Source organism: Tursiops truncatus, chromosome 6 (assembly GCF_011762595.2).
Source record: "Tursiops truncatus isolate mTurTru1 chromosome 6, mTurTru1.mat.Y, whole genome shotgun sequence".
Taxonomy (NCBI): Eukaryota; Metazoa; Chordata; class Mammalia; order Artiodactyla; family Delphinidae; genus Tursiops; species Tursiops truncatus.
This window is the reverse complement of record NC_047039.1, coordinates 94,972,130-94,990,960: the sequence shown is the minus strand read 5'-3', so window position 1 is coordinate 94,990,960 and position 18,831 is coordinate 94,972,130. Positions and strand designations below refer to the sequence as shown.

Below are 18,831 nucleotides of genomic sequence, written 5' to 3'. Positions count from 1 at the left end.
TCAGGGTCTTCATTTACTGAAAAGAGGGAAAATCGAAAAGAGCCATGGTCCAAACCAAGACATGTCAGGCTGTGTGCAGAGCCCAGACACCGAGAAATCAGAGCTGCCTCTGTGAGCAATGGACCTCAGCCACCAGGTCCCTGGCCACCCCAACTTTGCCTCACGAGTTTGGGAGACTTTCAATCTTCAATCAGATATCACCCTCCCTCCCATCCATCCAGGCATGGATCCCTAGAAGCAACGTTTACTACATGTAGACAAATTCTACTAACTCTCTCCCAACCACTGACATTGATCACAGGACATTGCCAGGGCTCCAGCCTTGCAGCCCATCCCGCGTCATCCATGTATATCGTTCTATATTATTCAGAGACTGCAGAAGGGCCATGCCGTGCAAGTGGACAACTTTATCGATAGGCACTATACGTCAAGGCACAATACGTCAAATCAGTGAGACACAAAGCTCCATATAATGTCCAAGGAATTGTTTTTCAGAAAGACATGAGTTCAGATTTTTAGGTTGGTTGCTATAAAGATTGCACATGATGGAAATATTCTGTGTCTTGTGGGTGAAGTGGTGGTAACATACCACTTCACCCACAAGACACAGAATATGGGTTCGAATACATTTGTGAACATTTGCTTGATGTATGCACTTACATGCTGTGGAATCACGTTTAAAGTGAATACAGTGGAGAAAGGAAACAGGAAAATGAAGGGGAAAGGAAGGATTCAGGACACTACCAGAACACTTGTAAGCACATTCACAAAGTCACACTGACAAAGGACTGTCAGAGTAAAAAATTTATTGCAGTACATGGAAAACACAACGGTCCATAGTAAGTAAAAATGTAATTTTACTTTCAACACCAAAAATCTACAAAGTCCCTCCTAGAACCCAGATTGCTCATCTGATATAAAGGTTTGTTCAAGGCAGGTTTCTAAGCGTAACCTCGAAGAAACCCAATCTTTGGTAAAACGCAAAGACAGACGTCTAATTGTTCTTTGCAGTGGAACCTACCCCGGAATCGATCTATCTCTACCTCTATCATCTAATCTATCGATCTATCGACCTATCTATCTATCCGTCTGTCTCGTCCTCCTCCTCCTTCTCCTCATCCTCCTTTCCCCTTCTCTCTCTCTCCTTTCATTTTCCACATGAAACAGGAAAATATGGAGGGATGAAAAGGCACAAATCACATCACTAAGGTTCGCAGTCTGAACCGCAGAAGAACAGAAGTGTTTTCCTCTGAACGCACATCCTGGCAGCCTGTCTTCTGGACACGGGGACACATCTCCCTGAGCTGGGATGCGGCAGGAGCTGATGTCTGGTGCGTGCTGCACACCGTTCCCGGGACAAGTGGATTTCTGTCCGCTGTGGGGGAAGCTCGTCGCCTCCGGTTGGTTACACGATGCTGCCGCGGAGCCTTGCACGGCGAGGTGGCGGCGCGGAGTCCGGCTGGCTCTTGGGCGGAAGGGACCGGCCCTAGGAGGGGCGGGGAGCAGCTGGGTGCGCCCCTAAGGCGATGGCGCCCAGGGCGGGGAGGGCTGCGGGCCGGCGGGCCCGGAGCGCGCGGCGAGCAGGGAGTCGAGCGCCGCCAGCGCCCAGTGCAGGGCCGCGCCCACGTGCGCCAGCTGCCAGGCGAGCCAGGCGCGCTGCGCGGCCGTGGGCTCCGTGCGGCCGGTGGACAGCGGCAGGAAGGCGCCCCCCGGGGCCCGCAGCTCGCCCAGGACCACCTCCAGGGCGCCCATCTGGTTGTAGAGATTGGACGTGAGCGCCGCCAGGGGCGCGCGGGCTTCGGGCCCCAGGGTTCCGCAACGGCGTTTGCGGGAGGGGGGCCCGGCCTCCGCCGGGCTGTGCTGGCAGCGTCCCCAGCTCCTGACCCACGCTGGCGATCGGGACCGGGTCCTCCTGCCGTGGAGGCGCCAGGGAGTGTGGGCGGAACCTGCGCGGGAGACAGAACGGGAGGGATTCAGGTGATGCGCGCCGCCCCGTGGGTCAAGGTCACCATCGCCCCTCCCCTGTCTCCACTCCCCAACCCTACGCCCCACACCCCACCACGCCTGACTCTGGTGGCCTCTTCCAGGATCTGCTGGCAACCGGGACCAGGTCCTGGATGCCTTGCTCTCAGCCCTTCTGCCTTCAGGGGCATCTCACCGGGGTCAGGGTCTTTCTCGGCACCCTGGGGGCTTGGCTTGCCCCTCAGGTCCTTCCCTCACATCCCCACCTCTGCCGAGGCCCAGCGCAGACACCTACCTCCTCTGCGGTGAAGTCCCGCTCTGGAGGAGTCGGGCTGCTCCTTAGCTCTCCGGGGGGCTGGGGGTTGTCGTCCCCTCACCTTCTTTTCTCCAGGTCTGTTTCCTTGGTGACGACTGTCAGGGGAGCCATCGGGGCTTCTCCCCCGCTTGTGCCTGGTGACCGCTGTGGGTGGAGAGGAGGAGAGGAGTGAGTGTTCCCTGACCTACCTCTGGAACGTGCGGGGAGTGGATTAGAGGAGATTCCAAGTCCCACGGCTCCGCCCACCTCCATTCCACCCCATCCCCCAAGCTCTGGTTTCCTCCTGCTCCCCACAGCCTCCATGGGCAGCTCCCTAGGGCCGGGCCTTTCCTGTCGCTGTGGCAGCTCCTGAGCTGCCTGGCAGGCATGCTCCTGGAAACCCTCCCTCAAGTGCAGCCCCCGAGGATGGCACAGCTGGTAGAGAGCCCCGGGTCACAGGGAATCGGGCCTTCACCTTGGGTTTCTCTCACCGCTTGCAGTGGTGTGAATGTCACGTCTGGCACATGTTCCTTTGCTCCTTAGCCCAATATCTTGTGTCTCCCAAAGCCTCTCAAGCGTCACTCAAAACAAATGTCTGCAAAAAAGAACCTAGAATTTTACCTCCTTTGCTCTGACAGCCCTCTCGGGTCTCAATGCTTCCTATTGCTCTCCGTCTTTCTGAGGGATGTGCATCTCCTCCCTTCTGTTTTAGAGACAGGTTCTCCTTGGAGCAAAGCCTTCCATTTTCCCTGTGGGAAAGACCTTTTCTCTGCTGGCCAGGCCGCCTGCCACTTGCTGCCCCTGCCATTTCATCCAAGCCTCCCAGCTGAGCCACAGGTCTGGAGGCCTGGGGAGTGGGAATGACTAGGCCAGCAGAGGCCCTGGCCTTTTATGGCTTCCCAGCAGCCCACTGCCGGGTCTCAGATTGGTGCGCCGGAGACCACACCCACCAAAGAGAATTGCAATGATGAGGTTAAGGGCTGTCTGGGCGATCCCACTGCCTTCCTTGGTCCTCAGGACGTTGTAGCTTTACATTTCGGAGGATTTCGGCTCTCTGCTGTATGTTAACTTCTCAAAAGGGCACTTGTTTTCTGGTTCGTTTCACGGTGCTTTTTATCTGTTTGTTTCACCAGTTGTGTGTGTGTGTGCATGTGTTAGCATGGGCCACTCTTATGCCAGGGGTCAACAACAAGGTGCTGGTATAAAGGACGAGAAAACCTTTTGGTCTGTTTTACTTGCATTCCCTTTGGCCCCTACTCAGGTCTGCCATCCTGACAGGAATGCCACCATAGACACTACAGGATGAAAGACTGTGGTTAGGCCCCAAAATAATGTTTTTCACAAAATAGGCAGCTGCATACACCCAGCCTTAGGACCTCTGCCCTCCACAACATATCAAATTTTGAATTTATTTATTTTTTTTGCGGTATGCGGGCCTCTCACTGTTGTGGCCTCTCTCATTGTGGAGCACAGGCTCTGGACGCGCAGGCTCAGCGGCCATGGCTCACGGGCCCAGCCGCTGCGCAGCATGTGGGATCCTCCTGGACCGGGGCACGAATCTGTGTCCCCTGCGTCGGCAGGCGGACTCTCAACCACTGCACCACCAGGGAAACCCTGAATTTAATTATTTTTTCACTCCTCTTTCTTCTTTTGTACTGGATATAGACTTTTTTTTTTTCAACTTGGTCCAAAGGGTACAAAAAGACATATTAGGAGAGTGTCAAAAATAACCTAGGACTCAGCCAGTGAAAGCAATGGTCCATGATTTCTTTGAAGCACCTGATGGATATATTTGCTGGCTCTAATGGCAAACAGTGTAGTTGTAGATGGAATAATTTCTGTGAGTGAGCAGGAGGGAGGGTATGGAGACCGATTTGTCTTTTGCACAGCTACTCTTCTATAAAAACAGCCTCCACCACATCAGTGGGGCCTGTAGGTCAGGTTTTTGCTGCCTATGGCTGATAAAACCAGCAAAAGCCAAACAGAATCTATTCTTGTTAGATTCAAGGTACCCAGACCTCAGAGTAAGGAGCTCAGTCCCATTAATGAGAAGGTTCACTCTGCGGTACACCTGAAACTAACAACATTTTTAACTATACTCTAATAGAAAATAAAAAGTTAAAAAAAAAAAAAAGAAAAAAGGAGTGTCCTGTGGTTGCTGGGGCTTATGGAGTCCTTACCTGTTCTGAGGCTTCATGAACTGTTACTTGGATTCGGAGACGTATCATAGTATTTTTTCACCAGTTATCTTGGACCACGTATTGCTATAGGGTGTCACATCTTGCTAGAAAGTGTATGAGTTACGAGAGTGGCAATTAATTCCAAGTGCTCATGTGTCTGGAAGTCCCTGCTCTCCCCTCATTCCGGGGTCACCATTGGGATGGTTTGTATGTCATGTCTGGAAATCCTTCAGCTGTAATCATGGCGACTGGCCACGTGAATGTAGGCTTCTTGAAGTGTTCAAATCCAATGTGGCTCCCCGAGCAGGTTCCCATGGGGGAGTCAGTATTCTTTATAATTTTGCTCAAAATATCCAAATTTCATATATCCCAGAGGTTTGCCTTAAATGGGCACAGAATTTAGATCCGAAGAGATCACAGATAAAACCAGTATAAAGTGGATGATTAAGGGCTACACGTGCACTCAGGGAAGGTGCTGTCCTCCTGGCCTGGATGTTGTGATTCATAATAAGAAATATATATTTGGTGTTTGCCAGGGTTTCTGGCTCAGCCCCTAAACCCACTGGAATTTCCTAAGTGATGAGAGTGATAAATGGGTTTTGTTACGTTAATGAGGCGACCTTTAGAAAGCACCCAGGTCACCAAAGGGTGGGGGCTGCTTTCCAGAAGACCCCACGTGGTGATTAGGGGATTTGCGCTTTGTATCGGAACCCCCAGGTTCCCGGAAGGGGAGACAATCTGGAGGTTGAACCCATCACCAATGTGTAATGAGTTAATCACGTCCCTGTAACGAAGCCTCCTTGAAAAAAACGAAAAGGCTGGGGTTCAGACAGCTTCCAGGTTGGTGAACACATGATCTGGGGAGATACCTTTTGTAAAGGCATGCCCCTTCCCCATGCCTTGCCCTATGCATGTCTTCCATCTGGCTGTTCCTGAGTGACAGCCTTTTATAATACACTGATACTCTAATAAGTAAAATGTTTCTCTGAGTTCTGTAAGCAAATTAATTGAGCCCAAGAGTGGTTGTTGGAACCTCTGAGCTATAGTGGATCCCCCAGAAGCACAGCTGACAACCTAGACTTGCGATTGCACCTGAAGTGGGGCAGGGGCTGTCTTGTAAGACTGAGCCCTGAGCGTGTGGAATCAGAAGCTGTCCCTGAGTAGATAGTGTCAGGATTGTAAGACACCAGACTGGTCTCAGAAATTCCCTGGCGGTGTAGGGAAAACGCACAGACACATTGGAACTTGTACTAGAATCTTCCCACGCTTACCAGGCTACTGTTACCGCCAGCTGCGCCTGCGGGCCCCTGCATTTGTAGGACCCCTCTGGGTTCAGAGCAGCCAAGCCGGGGAGGTCCTGTAGGCTTCAGGGAAACCAAAACAGTAGCAGGCATAGCTCGTGTGAGGCTGACTTCTCTTCATTTACCACATATTTATACTTCCCATAGCAAGTATAAATTGGATTGTTTTCCCATCATTCACTCTGGACTCTCCTGTCTTCAGATGTCTGATTTACTTCGTGTCCACAACATCGGGCCACATCGCCGTTACTAAGGGAGATCTGTTGCTTTCCCTCAGCCACACGCCATGAGCACAGAAGCCCTTCCAGAAAAAAAAAAATTGTTTTTTGATCACTTTCCCTAAGGCAGTTATATCGGAGCATCTGGCATTGGCTGGTTGGTTGGTTGGTTTTAATAGTCTCTACTCACGGCATTTCTAAGTAGAAAAATGACCATCTAATCTATGCTAATGTGAAGAGAGGAAAGGACTCGCCTTGCCCCCCATCCCCATTCTGGAAGGCTCACTTCAGTCCATATCTCACAGGACCATGTGAGATGAGTAACCTCAAGGAGAATGTGCCTTTGTCTTTTAAATTCTACCAAGTAGGTGAGTGGTTCACAAAATGTGATCCCAGGACCAGCAGTATCACCATCACTTGGGAATTTGTTACAGATGTAAATATCAGGCTTCCATCCAGACCTAGAGGGTCAGAGCACTGGGGGCGGGGCCATGTGATCTGTGTTCCAAGGCCCTCCAAGAGATTCTGATGCAGGTTCCAGTTTGAGAAGTACTGAAGGAGGATATTCAGATAGAGATGGGGGAGGAACGTCATTCACTTACAGCCAGTGATCAGGATCCTAAGGGAGCCGCCTGGATCGGGTCATTTTACTCTTTTTTTCTTATGAGGGCAACATACAGTAATTTTTGTGTGTTTATGCCAATATAGGTTTTAGGGAAATAAAAGCCAAATTTCTTGTTGGTACAAGTTGTATCCTAAGCTTATCTTCCCTAAGGTGTAAATTCAAAAACTAAACACAAGGGACGGAACTGAAGAATGCTCAATCATCCTTGTCACTGAAAAACCAAAAGAAAACTCTCGAACTGAAAAATACAATGTCTGAAATTTGAAATTCACAGGATAAATTTGACAAATGTAAATTACAGGGGAAAGAGTCATTGACTTGAAATAGATCAGTAGATATGATCAAACAAGTGAGAGAAAAATGATGAAAAGACATTAACCTGTGACCTGTGGGACAAAAAAAAAATGTCTTACATATATGCAGATGAAGTTCCAAAGGAGAGTGAGGAGAAAATGGGACATACAAAATATTTGAAGATATAATGGCTGATATTGCCCCAAGTTTGGTAAAAACATTATTTTGGGGCCTAACCACAGTCTTTCATCCTGTAGTGTCTATGGTGGCATTCCTGTCAGGATGGCAGACCTGAGTAGGGGCCAAAGGGAATGCAAGTAAAACAGACCAAAAGGTTTTCTCGTCCTTTATACCAACACCTTGTTGACCCCTGGCATAAGAGTGGCCCATGCTAACACATGCAGACACACACACAACTGGTGAAACAAACAGATAAAAAGCACCGTGAAACGAACCAGAAAACAAGTGCCCTTTTGTGAAGTTAACATACAGCAGAGAGCCGAAATGCTCTGAAATGTACAGCTACAACGTCCTGAGGACCAAGGAAGGCAGTGGGATCGCCCAGACAGCCCTTAACCTCATCATTGCAATTCTCTTTGGTGGGTGTGGTCTCCGGCGCACCAATCTGAGACCCGGCAGTGGGCTGCTGGGAAGCCATAAAAGGCCAGGGCCTCTGCTGGCCTAGTCATTCCCACTCCCCAGGCCTCCAGACCTGTGGCTCAGCTGGGAGGCTTGGATGAAATGGCAGGGGCAGCAAGTGGCAGGCGGCCTGGCCAGCAGAGAAAAGGTCTTTCCCACAGGGAAAATGGAAGGCTTTGCTCCAAGGAGAACCTGTCTCTAAAACAGAAGGGAGGAGATGCACATCCCTCAGAAAGACGGAGAGCAATAGGAAGCATTGAGACCCGAGAGGGCTGTCAGAGCAAAGGAAGTAAAATTCTAGGTTCTTTTTTGCAGACATTTGTTTTGAGTGACGCTTGAGAGGCTTTGGGAGACACAAGATATTGGGCTAAGGAGCAAAGGAACATGTGCCAGACGTGACATTCACACCACTGCAAGCGGTGAGAGAAACCCAAGGTGAAGGCCCGATTCCCTGTGACCCGGGGCTCTCTACCAGCTGTGCCATCCTCGGGGGCTGCACTTGAGGGAGGGGCATGCCTGCCAGGCAGCTCAGGAGCTGCCACAGCGACAGGAAAGGCCCGGCCCTAGGGAGCTGCCCATGGAGGCTGTGGGGAGCAGGAGGAAACCAGAGCTTGGGGGATGGGGTGGAATGGAGGTGGGCGGAGCCGTGGGACTTGGAATCTCCTCTAATCCACTCCCCGCACGTTCCAGAGGTAGGTCAGGGAACACTCACTCCTCTCCTCCTCTCCACCCACAGCGGTCACCAGGCACAAGCGGGGGAGAAGCCCCATGGCTCCCCTGACAGTCGTCACCAAGGAAACAGACCTGGAGAAAAGAAGGTGAGGGGACGACAACCCCCAGCCCCCCGGAGAGCTAAGGAGCAGCCCGACTCCTCCAGAGCGGGACTTCACCGCAGAGGAGGTAGGTGTCTGCGCTGGGCCTCGGCAGAGGTGAGGTTGTGAGGGAAGGACCTGAGGGGCAAGCCAAGCCCCCAGGGTGCCGAGAAAGACCCTGACCCCGGTGAGATGCCCCTGAAGGCAGAAGGGCTGAGAGCAAGGCATCCAGGACCTGGTCCCGGTTGCCAGCAGATCCTGGAAGAGGCCACCAGAGTCAGGCGTGGTGGGGTGTGGGGCGTAGGGTTGGGGAGTGGAGACAGGGGAGGGGCGATGGTGACCTTGACCCACGGGGCGGCGCGCATCACCTGAATCCCTCCCGTTCTGTTTCCCGCGCAGGTTCCGCTCACACTCCCTGGCGCCTCCACGGCAGGAGGACCCGGTCCCGATCGCGAGCGTGGGTCAGGAGCTGGGGACGCTGCCAGCACAGCCCGGCGGAGGCCGGGCCCCCCTCCCGCAAACGCCGTTGCGGAACCCTGGGGCCCGAAGCCCGCGCGCCCCTGGCGGCGCTCACGTCCCATCTCTACAACCAGATGGGCGCCCTGGAGGTGGTCCTGGGCGAGCTGCGGGCCCCGGGAGGCGCCTTCCTGCCGCTGTCCACCGGCCGCACGGAGCCCACGGCCGCGCAGCGCGCCTGGCTCGCCTGGCAGCTGGCGCACGTGGGCGCGGCCCTGCACTGGGCGCTGGCGGCGCTCGACTCCCTGCTCGCCGCGCGCTCCGGGCCCGCCGGCTCGTAGCCCTCCCCGCCCTGGGCGCCATCGCCTTAGGGGCGCACCCAGCTGCTCCCCGCCCCTCCTAGGGCCGGTCCCTTCCGCCCAAGAGCCAGCCGGACTCCGCGCCGCCACCTCGCCGTGCAAGGCTCCGCGGCAGCATCGTGTAACCGGAGGCGACGAGCTTCCCCCACAGCGGACAGAAATCCACTTGTTCCGGGAACGGTGTGCAGCACGCACCAGACATCAGCTCCTGCCGCATCCCAGCTCAGGGAGATGTGTCCCCGTGTCCAGAAGACAGGCTGCCAGGATGTGCGTTCAGAGGAAAACACTTCTGTTCTTCTGCGGTTCAGACTGCGAACCTTAGTGATGTGATTTGTGCCTTTTCATCCCTCCATATTTTCCTGTTTCATGTGGAAAATGAAAGGAGAGAGAGAGACGGGGAAAGGAGGATGAGGAGAAGGAGAAGGAGGACGAGACAGACAGAGAGATAGATAGATAAGATAGATTAGATGATAGAGGTAGAGATAGATCGATTCCGGGGTAGGTTCCACTGCAAAGAACAATTGTCTGTCTTTGCGTTTTACCAAAGATTGGGTTTCTTCGAGGTTACGCTTAGAAACCTACCTTGGACAAACCTTTATATCAGATGAGCAATCTGGGTTCTAGGAGGGACTTTGTAGATTTTTGGTGTCGAAAGTAAAATTACATTTTTACTTACTATGGACCGTTGTGTTTTCCATGTACTGCAATAAATTTTTTACTCTGGCAGTCCTTTGTCAGTGTGACTTTGTGAATGTGCTTACAAGTGTTCTGGTAGTGTCCTGAATCCTTCCTTTCCCCTTCATTTTCCTGTTTCCTTTCTCCACTGTATTCACTTTAAACGTGATTCCACAGCATGTAAGTGCATACATCAAGCAAATGTTCACAAATGTATTCGAACCCATGTTACCACCACTTCACCCACAAGACACAGAATATTTCCATCATGTGCAATCTTTATAGCAACCAACCTAAAAATGTGAACTCATGTCTTTCTGAAAAGCAATTCCTTGGACATTATCTGGAGCTTTGTGTCTCACTGATTTGACGTATTGTGCCTTGACGTATAGTGCCTATCGATAAAGTTGTCCACTTGCACGGCATGGCCCTTCTGCAGTCTCTGAATAATATAGAACGATATACATGGATGACGTGGGATGGGCTGCCAGGCAAGAGCCCTGGCAACGCGAACCATGAGAGTCAATGTCCTTTACATGGAAAATAGGCTTTTTCTCCAAGGGAACCTGTCCCTTAAAGAGAAAGGAGAAGAATGAGGACCCAATAATGGATGGAGCAAAGGAGGTTCTTGAGACCCAGGAGGGCTCTAGGGGAGATAAGGAAGGTTCCAGATTCTTCTTTGTGAAGATTAGAGTTGGGAGATGGCACTAGGCTTTGCACATGCAATTATTCAATCTGTAATGCTGTCATAGTTAATTCTTGTTCCTCCTTCAAATGTCAGCTGAAATGTCCTTTCTTCCTGGTAATTTACATAAATCTAAGTCTATAATCCATACTCTCATGGCACCATGTATCTTTTTTGAAGCACTTATCATAGTCCTAATTTTGTGTGTGCTCATTTGAATAATACTCGTCTCCTCCCCTGCATCCTAAGCTCCCTGAATGGGACCCACGTTTCAAGATTTTTCCCATTATTGTATCCACAATACCTGGCCTAGTACCTGGCACATTATAGATGTTCAATAGATATCTACAGGTGGAAAATGAATTATTGAATGCACGCATGAGAAAACACTGATAGGTGGGATCACACAGTTCTCTTAACTTTTCTGGACAAGTCTCACACAAGGTCCGTTGGTAGGACATTTCCTAGAGACTATTGTAAGAAAGTCTTTATAGTCAAGAGCCAGACTACAGGCTAATGGAGGGAACAGAGTTTCTAAGTCAGGCACCTAAAATTGTGCAGATGGTAGAATCTCATGAGACCAGAAGAGGTAGTAGAGATCATGGAAAGCAGAGACAATTTCCTGGGCTTTCTTTGATATGACAATTGTTTTACTCAGTTGAAAATGTCTGCACATACACAAAAGCTCACATGTAAGTGTACAACCCACACACTGATCCTTACCGTCTTGACAAAATGGATTCAAGTGTTAGATTCACTCTTTGGGGACTTCTGTGGCGGTCCAGTGGTTAAGACTCCACGCTTCCACTGCAGGAGACGCAGCTTCCATCCCTGGTCAGGGAACTAAGATCTAGCATGCAGCACAGTGTGGCCAAAAGGAAAAGAAAAAGAAGATTCACTCTTTCACTATTTATCCTGAGCCTGGAAACTGACGGACTCTGCCATGCCAAGAAATGATGGAACTCCTCTGGTAGATTGAAAGTTCCTCGTCACCATTCCATGACTTACTTTCACCAACCACGTTCATCTTCTTCATTTCTCTCCCCTCTTCCTTGCTTCCCTTCCTCCTCTTCAGTGCAGGGAATATCCATACCCTGCCTTTCCTATGCTTTTCCACCCACTTCTGTCTCTGAATACCGCCCCCTAAGGGCCATGTGAGGATGATTAGTTAATTACTAGAATCAAGGGCTTGGAGAGCTGTTACAATAGAGACAGCATTTTGTTTATAGATAGGTTGGAACTTGTTTGGATTGGTGAGGAAACACTGATATTGTTAAAGCAAAGTCTGGAGAAACTGGACTGCCTCTCTTCTCTCACAACTAGCTGGGATCAGATAGAAAGTAGAATTTTTGGGTTTTTTTTTTCGCGGTACACGGGCCTCTCACTGTTGTGGCCTCTTCCGTTGCGGAGCACAGGCTCCGGACACGCAGACTCAGCAACCATGGCTCACGGACCCAGCCACTCCGCGGCATGTGGGATCTTCCCGGACCCAGCCACTCCGCGGCATGTGGGATCTTCCCGGACCGGGGCACGAACCCGTGTCCCCTGCATCGGCAGGCGGACTCTCAACCACTGCACCACCAGGGAAGCCCCTATTTTTTTTTTGCTGTAAGTAATGGACCTCTTTGGACTGTACTGTAAGGACAAAGTCAGGACTTTATCTGAGGAGGATGGGCGTCAACTGCTCACACCAAGAAGGTGAGGCTCAAAGATGCTCTGTCACGGACACAGGGGAGGTGCTGTGTCTCCAGTAGATGAAGAGGAATCTCAATCACAATTATCCTTCAATTTTCGCTGAGTCCTTAGTTTTCTATTGCTGCAGAGCAAATTATCACTAATTACTGGATTAAAACAACACAGATTTATTATATCAGTGTTTCAGGACATCAGAAGTCTGGGCATTGTATGGCTGGGCTCTGTTCAAGGGCACACAAAGTTGAAATCAAGGTGTTGGGTGATTGTGTCCTCATCTCGGGCTCCACTAGAGAAAGATATCCTTCCAAGCTCCCTCAGGTTTTTGTCAGAAACATTTGCTCTGCAGTCGTGGAACTGAGGTCCATGTTGTCTTGCCAGTGGTAGACCAAAAAGCACTCTCAGTCCTCAGCCGCTGCTCTCAGGTCCGTGCCATGTGGCTCCTTCCACAGGCCTTCTCACATTTGGAATTTTGGAATTTCTGACTTCTGGAAGGGTCTAGCCACTTTTAAGGACTCACCGAATTAAATCAGCCCCACCAAGATTATCTCCATTTTTATCAACTCAGAGTCAACTGATTTGGGATCTAATCATGGAAGTAATATTCCACCAAACCACAGGTTCCTCTTGCATTGAAAGTTAGGAGATCTCACAAAGGTATTACGCTAGGGAGCGGAGTTAATGGGGGCCATATTAGGATTCTATGCATCATAATATTTACAACATATTTTGCTAAGCCCTAGAGTTGATGTCAGAAGACTAGGAAAGCATTGCTGGGCCTGGGGACACCCCCCGCCTTTTCCTCAAAGGAAAGTGACCTTGCTTGAAATAATCCTTTGTTTTGTTTTTGACTCCCCTGTCCCAGCCCCTTTCTGCCTTTAAAAGCTCCCCATTTTGTACAACTCCTCAGATGGCCTTTCTGTTTGCCAGATAGGATGCTGCCCCATTGATGAATCGTTTAATAAAGCCAATTAGATCTTCTAATTTACTCCGTTGTATTTTGGGTTTTTTTTTAGCACATAAAAGTTGAAGGTGCAAAACAGGGTATGTTTGGCTCTGGAAAAAAGAACAATATATTTGTGATAACTTTACCAGCCCTCTGCCTCATTGTAAATTCCACAAGGGTGAACAAAGGCTGTGTCTGAATCTCCAGTTTTCTCATTACCTAGCAAACCCAAGCAACCTAGTCTGCATATAGTATAAAAGCTCAACAAATAACTGTTAAATGAACGAAGTTTGTACATGAACTAGCCCATTGAGAAACTATTTCTACTCCAATTGCTTGATTATTTGGGCTTGATTATTTGGCTGAAACATCACCATCAAACTGGTTCTCCCTGAGGATTGATGTATTCACTTAATCTGATGCTTCATGTTTTCTCATTGTTCTTATACCATAAATGAAGAGACATATATTTCAAAGATTAGCGTTCTCTCTCTATAAAACAATGGCGTCTGCCCCATTGGGCTTTTTCTTCTTTTTCCCTCCAATTTCTCTCATCATCCCAGCTTTCTGGAGTCTGCGGTAGGCAGTGCGATTCCCGGTTTCCCCGCAGCTGGCTGCACTGACTGGGAAAAGCAACTCCAAATTCTGTCCTCAAGTGTTGAAACCTTTGAGCGCCGGGGCTGGGTTGTCAGGCACAGTGAAGCACTCTGCAGGGAGCAGTCTCCGAGCCAGGTTTTGCCCGCTTGCACCTCACCACTGCGAGACCATCTCAGCTAGCCGGGCCACCCACCTCTGAGCCCGCCGAGAGCGCCAGGTCCCCACTGTACGGCGGCGACTCGGTCAAGATGGCCGCGCCCGGGCGGATACCCAGGGGCGGCGCCATCGCAGCTGCCGAACTGGCAGAGGCCGCGCTCTGGGGGGCCGCCATGTCGGCCTCCGCTTGCCCCCTGATCCTGACAAAGCCAGACACCGCGGACCGGAGGAGGAGTGTAGGGACGACGGGACAGGCCGGGTGTCCCCCGGAGATGGCTGTGTCGGAGCCCGGGGGCAGCGCCGCGGTGAGCGCGATGATGGGGAGGGGTGGTCTGGTGGTCAGCTGCGGTCGAATCGGGCGTCAGTGACTGGAGGGTTACTGTAGTCTGTGAAGATAGGTGATTCGGGAGTTGGAGTCGGTACTGGAGGGCCTCTTGCAGGGGTGGGGGGATGGTGTTAGCACACTCAGGGATCGATGGAGTAGTGCTTGGGAGGTGTCTGTGGAGTCCGTGACTGCTGCAGTTTGAGGAAATCAGTGTTTGAGGGATATACGGTGACAGTGGTTGGAGGGGAGGGGTCTGTGGCGGCCCCTGGAAAGTCAGAGTTTGGGAGGCCATGGGGATCAGAAATGGGGGCTTTGGGGTGTATCAAAGATTGGGGAGTCTGTGGGGGTCGCAACTGGGAACCTCTAGGGGAGCCAGCGATTACGGTGCCTTTGGTAGTTAGACTGGATTGTCCCGGGCTGCGTGCAGAGGTGCAGGGAGGTCAGTTAGTAGCTTATTGCAGTAGTTAAAGCGAAGAGATGATGATGATGGTTTACAATAGGCCAGGATGTTGAAAGGCTCTTCTGCATCGATATAGAGATAGTGCAGGGCTGTGGTGAAAAGGGATCTGGTGTTAAAGTTTTCAGTGAATGAGGGAGGATGACTGTGCAGAAAAGTTGACATGAAAGACCTGAAACAGCTGTCCTTAGAAAGGTCTGATTGCAAGGTTAACCTTTGGCCAACATCCGAGAACTTAGATTTCAGGAGAGTTCCCGCTATTCCCGGGAATTTTAAAAGTGGCTCACTGTGCCTAAACTATGTAAACAATGTGGTTTATGCTGAATGTCTGATTTCCTTCTGGGAATCTGGGACTTTTGTATATGCTAGGCAGAGAGTGCCTATTTGACCAACCCCTAAAAATGTTGTTTACCAAGCATTGGTAAACAACATTTTTTTAAATTGAAGTATAGTTGATTTACGATGTTGTGTTAGTTTCTGGTGTACAGCAAAGTGAAAAAAAAATATACATATACACATATATTCTTTTTCATATTCTTTTCCATTATGGTTTATTACAAGACATTGAATATAATTCGCTGTGCTATACAGTAGGACCTTGTTGTTTATCTATTTTACATATAGTAGTTTGTATCTGCGAATCCCAAACTCCTAATTTATCCCTCCCCCACCCCCTTTCCCCTTTGGTAATCTAAGTTTGTTTTCAATGTCTGTGAGTCTGTTTCTGTTTTGTAAATAAGTTCATTTGTGTCATATTTTAGATTCCACATATAAGTGATATCATGGTGTTTGTCTGACTTACTTCACTTAGTATGATAATCTCTAGGTCCATCCATGTTGCTGCAAATGGCATTATTTCATTCTTTTATATGGTTGAGTGGTATTCCATTGTATGTGTGTGGGTATATATATATATATACACTACATCTTCTTTATGCATTCATCTGTCAACACACATTTAGGCTGTTTCCATGTCTTGGCCATTGTAAATAGTGCTGCAGTGAACATAGGGGTGCATGTATCTTTTCGAATTAGAGTTTTCATCTTTTCTGAATATATGCCCAAGAGTAGTGGGATTGCTGGATCCTATGACAACTCTATTTTTAGTTTCTTAAGGAACCTCCATACTGTTCTCCATAGTGGCTGCACCAATTTACATTCCTACCAATAGTGTAGGAGGGTTCCCTTTTCTCCACACTCTCTCCAGAATTTATTATTTGTAGACTTTTTAATGATGGTCGTCTGACCAGTATGAGGTAATACCTCATTGTAGTTTTGATTTGCATTTCTCTAATAATTAGCAACGTTGAACATTTTTTCATCTGCCTATTGGCCATCTTTATGTCTTCTTTGGAGAAATGTCCATTTAGGTCTTCTGCCTATTTTTTTTTTTTTTTTTTTTTTGCGGTGCGCGGGCCTCTCACCGCTGTGGCCTCTCCCGCCGCGGAGCACAGGCTCCGGACGCGCAGGCCCAGCGGCCATGGCTCACGGGCCAAGACGCTCCGCGGCACGTGGGATCCTCCCGGACCAGGGCACGAACCCGAGTCCCCTGCATCGGCAGGTGGACTCTCAACCACTGCGCCACCAGGGAAGCCCTGCCTATTTTTTTATTGGGTTTTTTTTTTTTTTTGAGTTCTATGAGCTGTTTGTATATTTTAGAAATTAAGCCCTTGTTAGTAGCATCGTTTGGTAAACAACATTTCACATGTGTTAGCACAACTCATTTCTGAAAGAATTAAGTATGTACTGTGTGACTCTACTGGGAGAGGACTCTTGGAAACTTGTTCCTGGCTTCCTCTGGACTTCACCTCATGCAGCTTTTTCCAGCTGATTTTGCACTGAATTCTTTTGCTGTGCTAAATCATAACTATGAGTACAGCTATATGCTGAACACTGTGAGTCCTTCTAGTGAATCATCGAACCAGACTATTAATGGGTTAAAGTCTGGTGATACTTTAAACGAGTTAGGGATTTTGAAGGATGAGTGAAAAACTGTTGAAAGTATAATTTACTTCATTTTCAGGCCCTGAGGTACATGGGTTGGGGTGGAGGTGGGCAAACAACCTCCACGGGGATCACTGTAAGGGAACAGAGTCCTCAGGAGACAGGTAGGTTTTGGTTAAAGCAAGCAGGCAAAGGGAATGGCTAAAGAGGGTGAGCGTGTAGTGAAGTTTACTGGCAGTGATTAGAGTTTCTGTAAAAGGCACTGTTTGAGAGTTCTGTTGGCATCAGTGACTGGAGATTGATAGGATTTGGGGTGATATCAGAGATGGAGATTGATATGTTCCACTGGTATCAATAGTTGAGGAACCTGTGGGAATATGTAATCAGAGTGTTTGTGCGGCAAGTGACTGGGGAGATCTGTTGCTGTTAGTGATTGGGAGTTTGTTGGGATCAGTAATTTTGGAATTATAGGCTTAGTGATTAGGAAGGGCCATGCTGGCTCAGTGATTGGGAGGCCAGTGACAATTAATGACGGGAGTTATAGGAATCAGTGACGACGTTTGTGAGGTCAGAGATTGGTGACACATGCAGCTAATTTATTGGTGGCTTATGGCGGTCAGGGGTGATCTTTAAATGTTAAACAGACATGTTTGAATGTATACTTATCAGTTTCAGAATTCTCCAGTAGCTGCCTAATAAGAGGAGAAGTTTAACATGCTTTAATTTCTCCCCGTCCCCAACCAGTTATATGCCTGCTTATTTTTCTTACATCATGCCTCTTGATTTTAAGGTTACTTTTATAACAATTGCACAAGAACGTTATCAAGTTACTTGGATGTAACTGGACATTTTACTGGTTTTATTATTCGTAGTTCTCTCTTGTATATGCTCAAGTCTTTCCCAATCTTGAAATCTTTATTCTGATCCAATTTTCCTTCTTTTAAAAATCATTCCTCTTCTTCTTCTCCTCCTGTCTCTCCTCTTCCTACCACATTCCCAGTTTCTCCCTCCCTCCTTCTCTTTATTTCTAAAGTACATAGGTAATATACTTTCTGCATCCTTACATGCCTAAAATACCTTACTTTTGCTTCCAAACATAAATGATTTTTTGACTGGTCATAAAAACCAAGGGTCTCGATTCTTCTACCTCAGAACTCTATAAACACTCCTCCATAGTCTTTAGTTACAGAAGAAAAGATGAAGACTGATTCTGGTTTGTTTGTTGTAATTGTCTCTCTCTGATAATCATAGGATTTTTTTTCAAAGTACCGTAGACTAAGTGGCTTATAAACAACAGAAATTTGTTTCTGACAGTTCTGGAGGCTAGAAGTCCGACATCGGGTCGGGATCTGGCGACAGCCCTCTTCCAGGTTTCAGACTTCTTGTTGGATCCTTACTTGGCAGAAAGAGCAGAGACAGGAAGCAAGCTCTCTCATGACTCTTATAAGGGCACTGATCCCATTCATGAAGTCTCCCCTCTCATGATCTCATTGAATCCTAATTATCTCCCAAAGGCCCTATCTCCTAATATCATCACATTGGAGGGCAAGGTTTCAACAACGAATTGGGGGGACACAAACATTGAGTCCATTATAGGGACATTTCTTAATATGATTTTTGTCTCTCAAAAACAAAAATGCAAAATTGGGTAAAAAAATAAGCCCCGTGTATAACATTATGATCATCAGTGAATGGTCAAGGTAAGAGAAAGTCATTATTGTCTGCATCTTTCACTGATGTGGATAACATTGGACTGAACTAGGAATGTGCTATTACAGGGATCGGTAACATTCAAAGATGTGACTATGGCCTTTACCAAGAAGGAATGGGAGCAACTAGATCCTGCTCAAAAGAGCCTGTACAAGGATGTGATGCTGGAGAATTACAGCAACCTAGCCTCAATGGGTAAGGACAAAGTAATTCAAAGTGTGCCTACTGTGATGCCTTCTCTCTGAAGTCCTTGGATAAGTTTATCCTTAATTTTTATGAATCAAAGAGTTTTAATCCCTTTTGGGTACTAGTCAGAATACTTGTGCTCCTCTGCCTTGAAAATGGAGGATCTACTCAGATGGGGTACATGGACATCTGCACTGTGAAATTTCAGAAGCCGTGTGTTCTTTTATCCTTTAAAAGCTCTGAAGCTTAAATGGTAGGGCTTGATTTCTGGAATGTTTGTTGTTCTAACACTCAATTTCTATCTTTTCTCATGAATA

At 48.5% G+C, this 18,831-nt stretch overlaps 2 protein-coding genes across 2 annotated transcripts in view; both read left to right on the top strand.

Moving 5' to 3' along the window:
- The first annotated feature begins 7,389 nt into the window (after positions 1–7,389).
- On the top strand, positions 7,390–9,861 carry LOC141279032 (uncharacterized). The gene is made up of 3 exons (XM_073806938.1): positions 7,390–7,478; positions 8,251–8,414; positions 8,726–9,861. Exons 1-3 carry the CDS (start codon positions 7,390–7,392, stop codon positions 9,121–9,123), a joined length of 651 nt encoding a protein of 216 aa, XP_073663039.1. The 3' UTR covers positions 9,124–9,861.
- A 4,016-nt stretch (positions 9,862–13,877) lies between these two features.
- Positions 13,878–18,831, top strand: part of ZFP37 (ZFP37 zinc finger protein) — an 83,205-nt gene continuing 78,251 nt past the window's right edge. The window contains 2 exon segments of the mRNA XM_073806428.1: positions 13,878–14,197; positions 18,397–18,523. Of these exon segments, the coding sequence (XP_073662529.1) occupies positions 13,985–14,197; positions 18,397–18,523 (340 nt within the window). The 5' untranslated portion in view covers positions 13,878–13,984.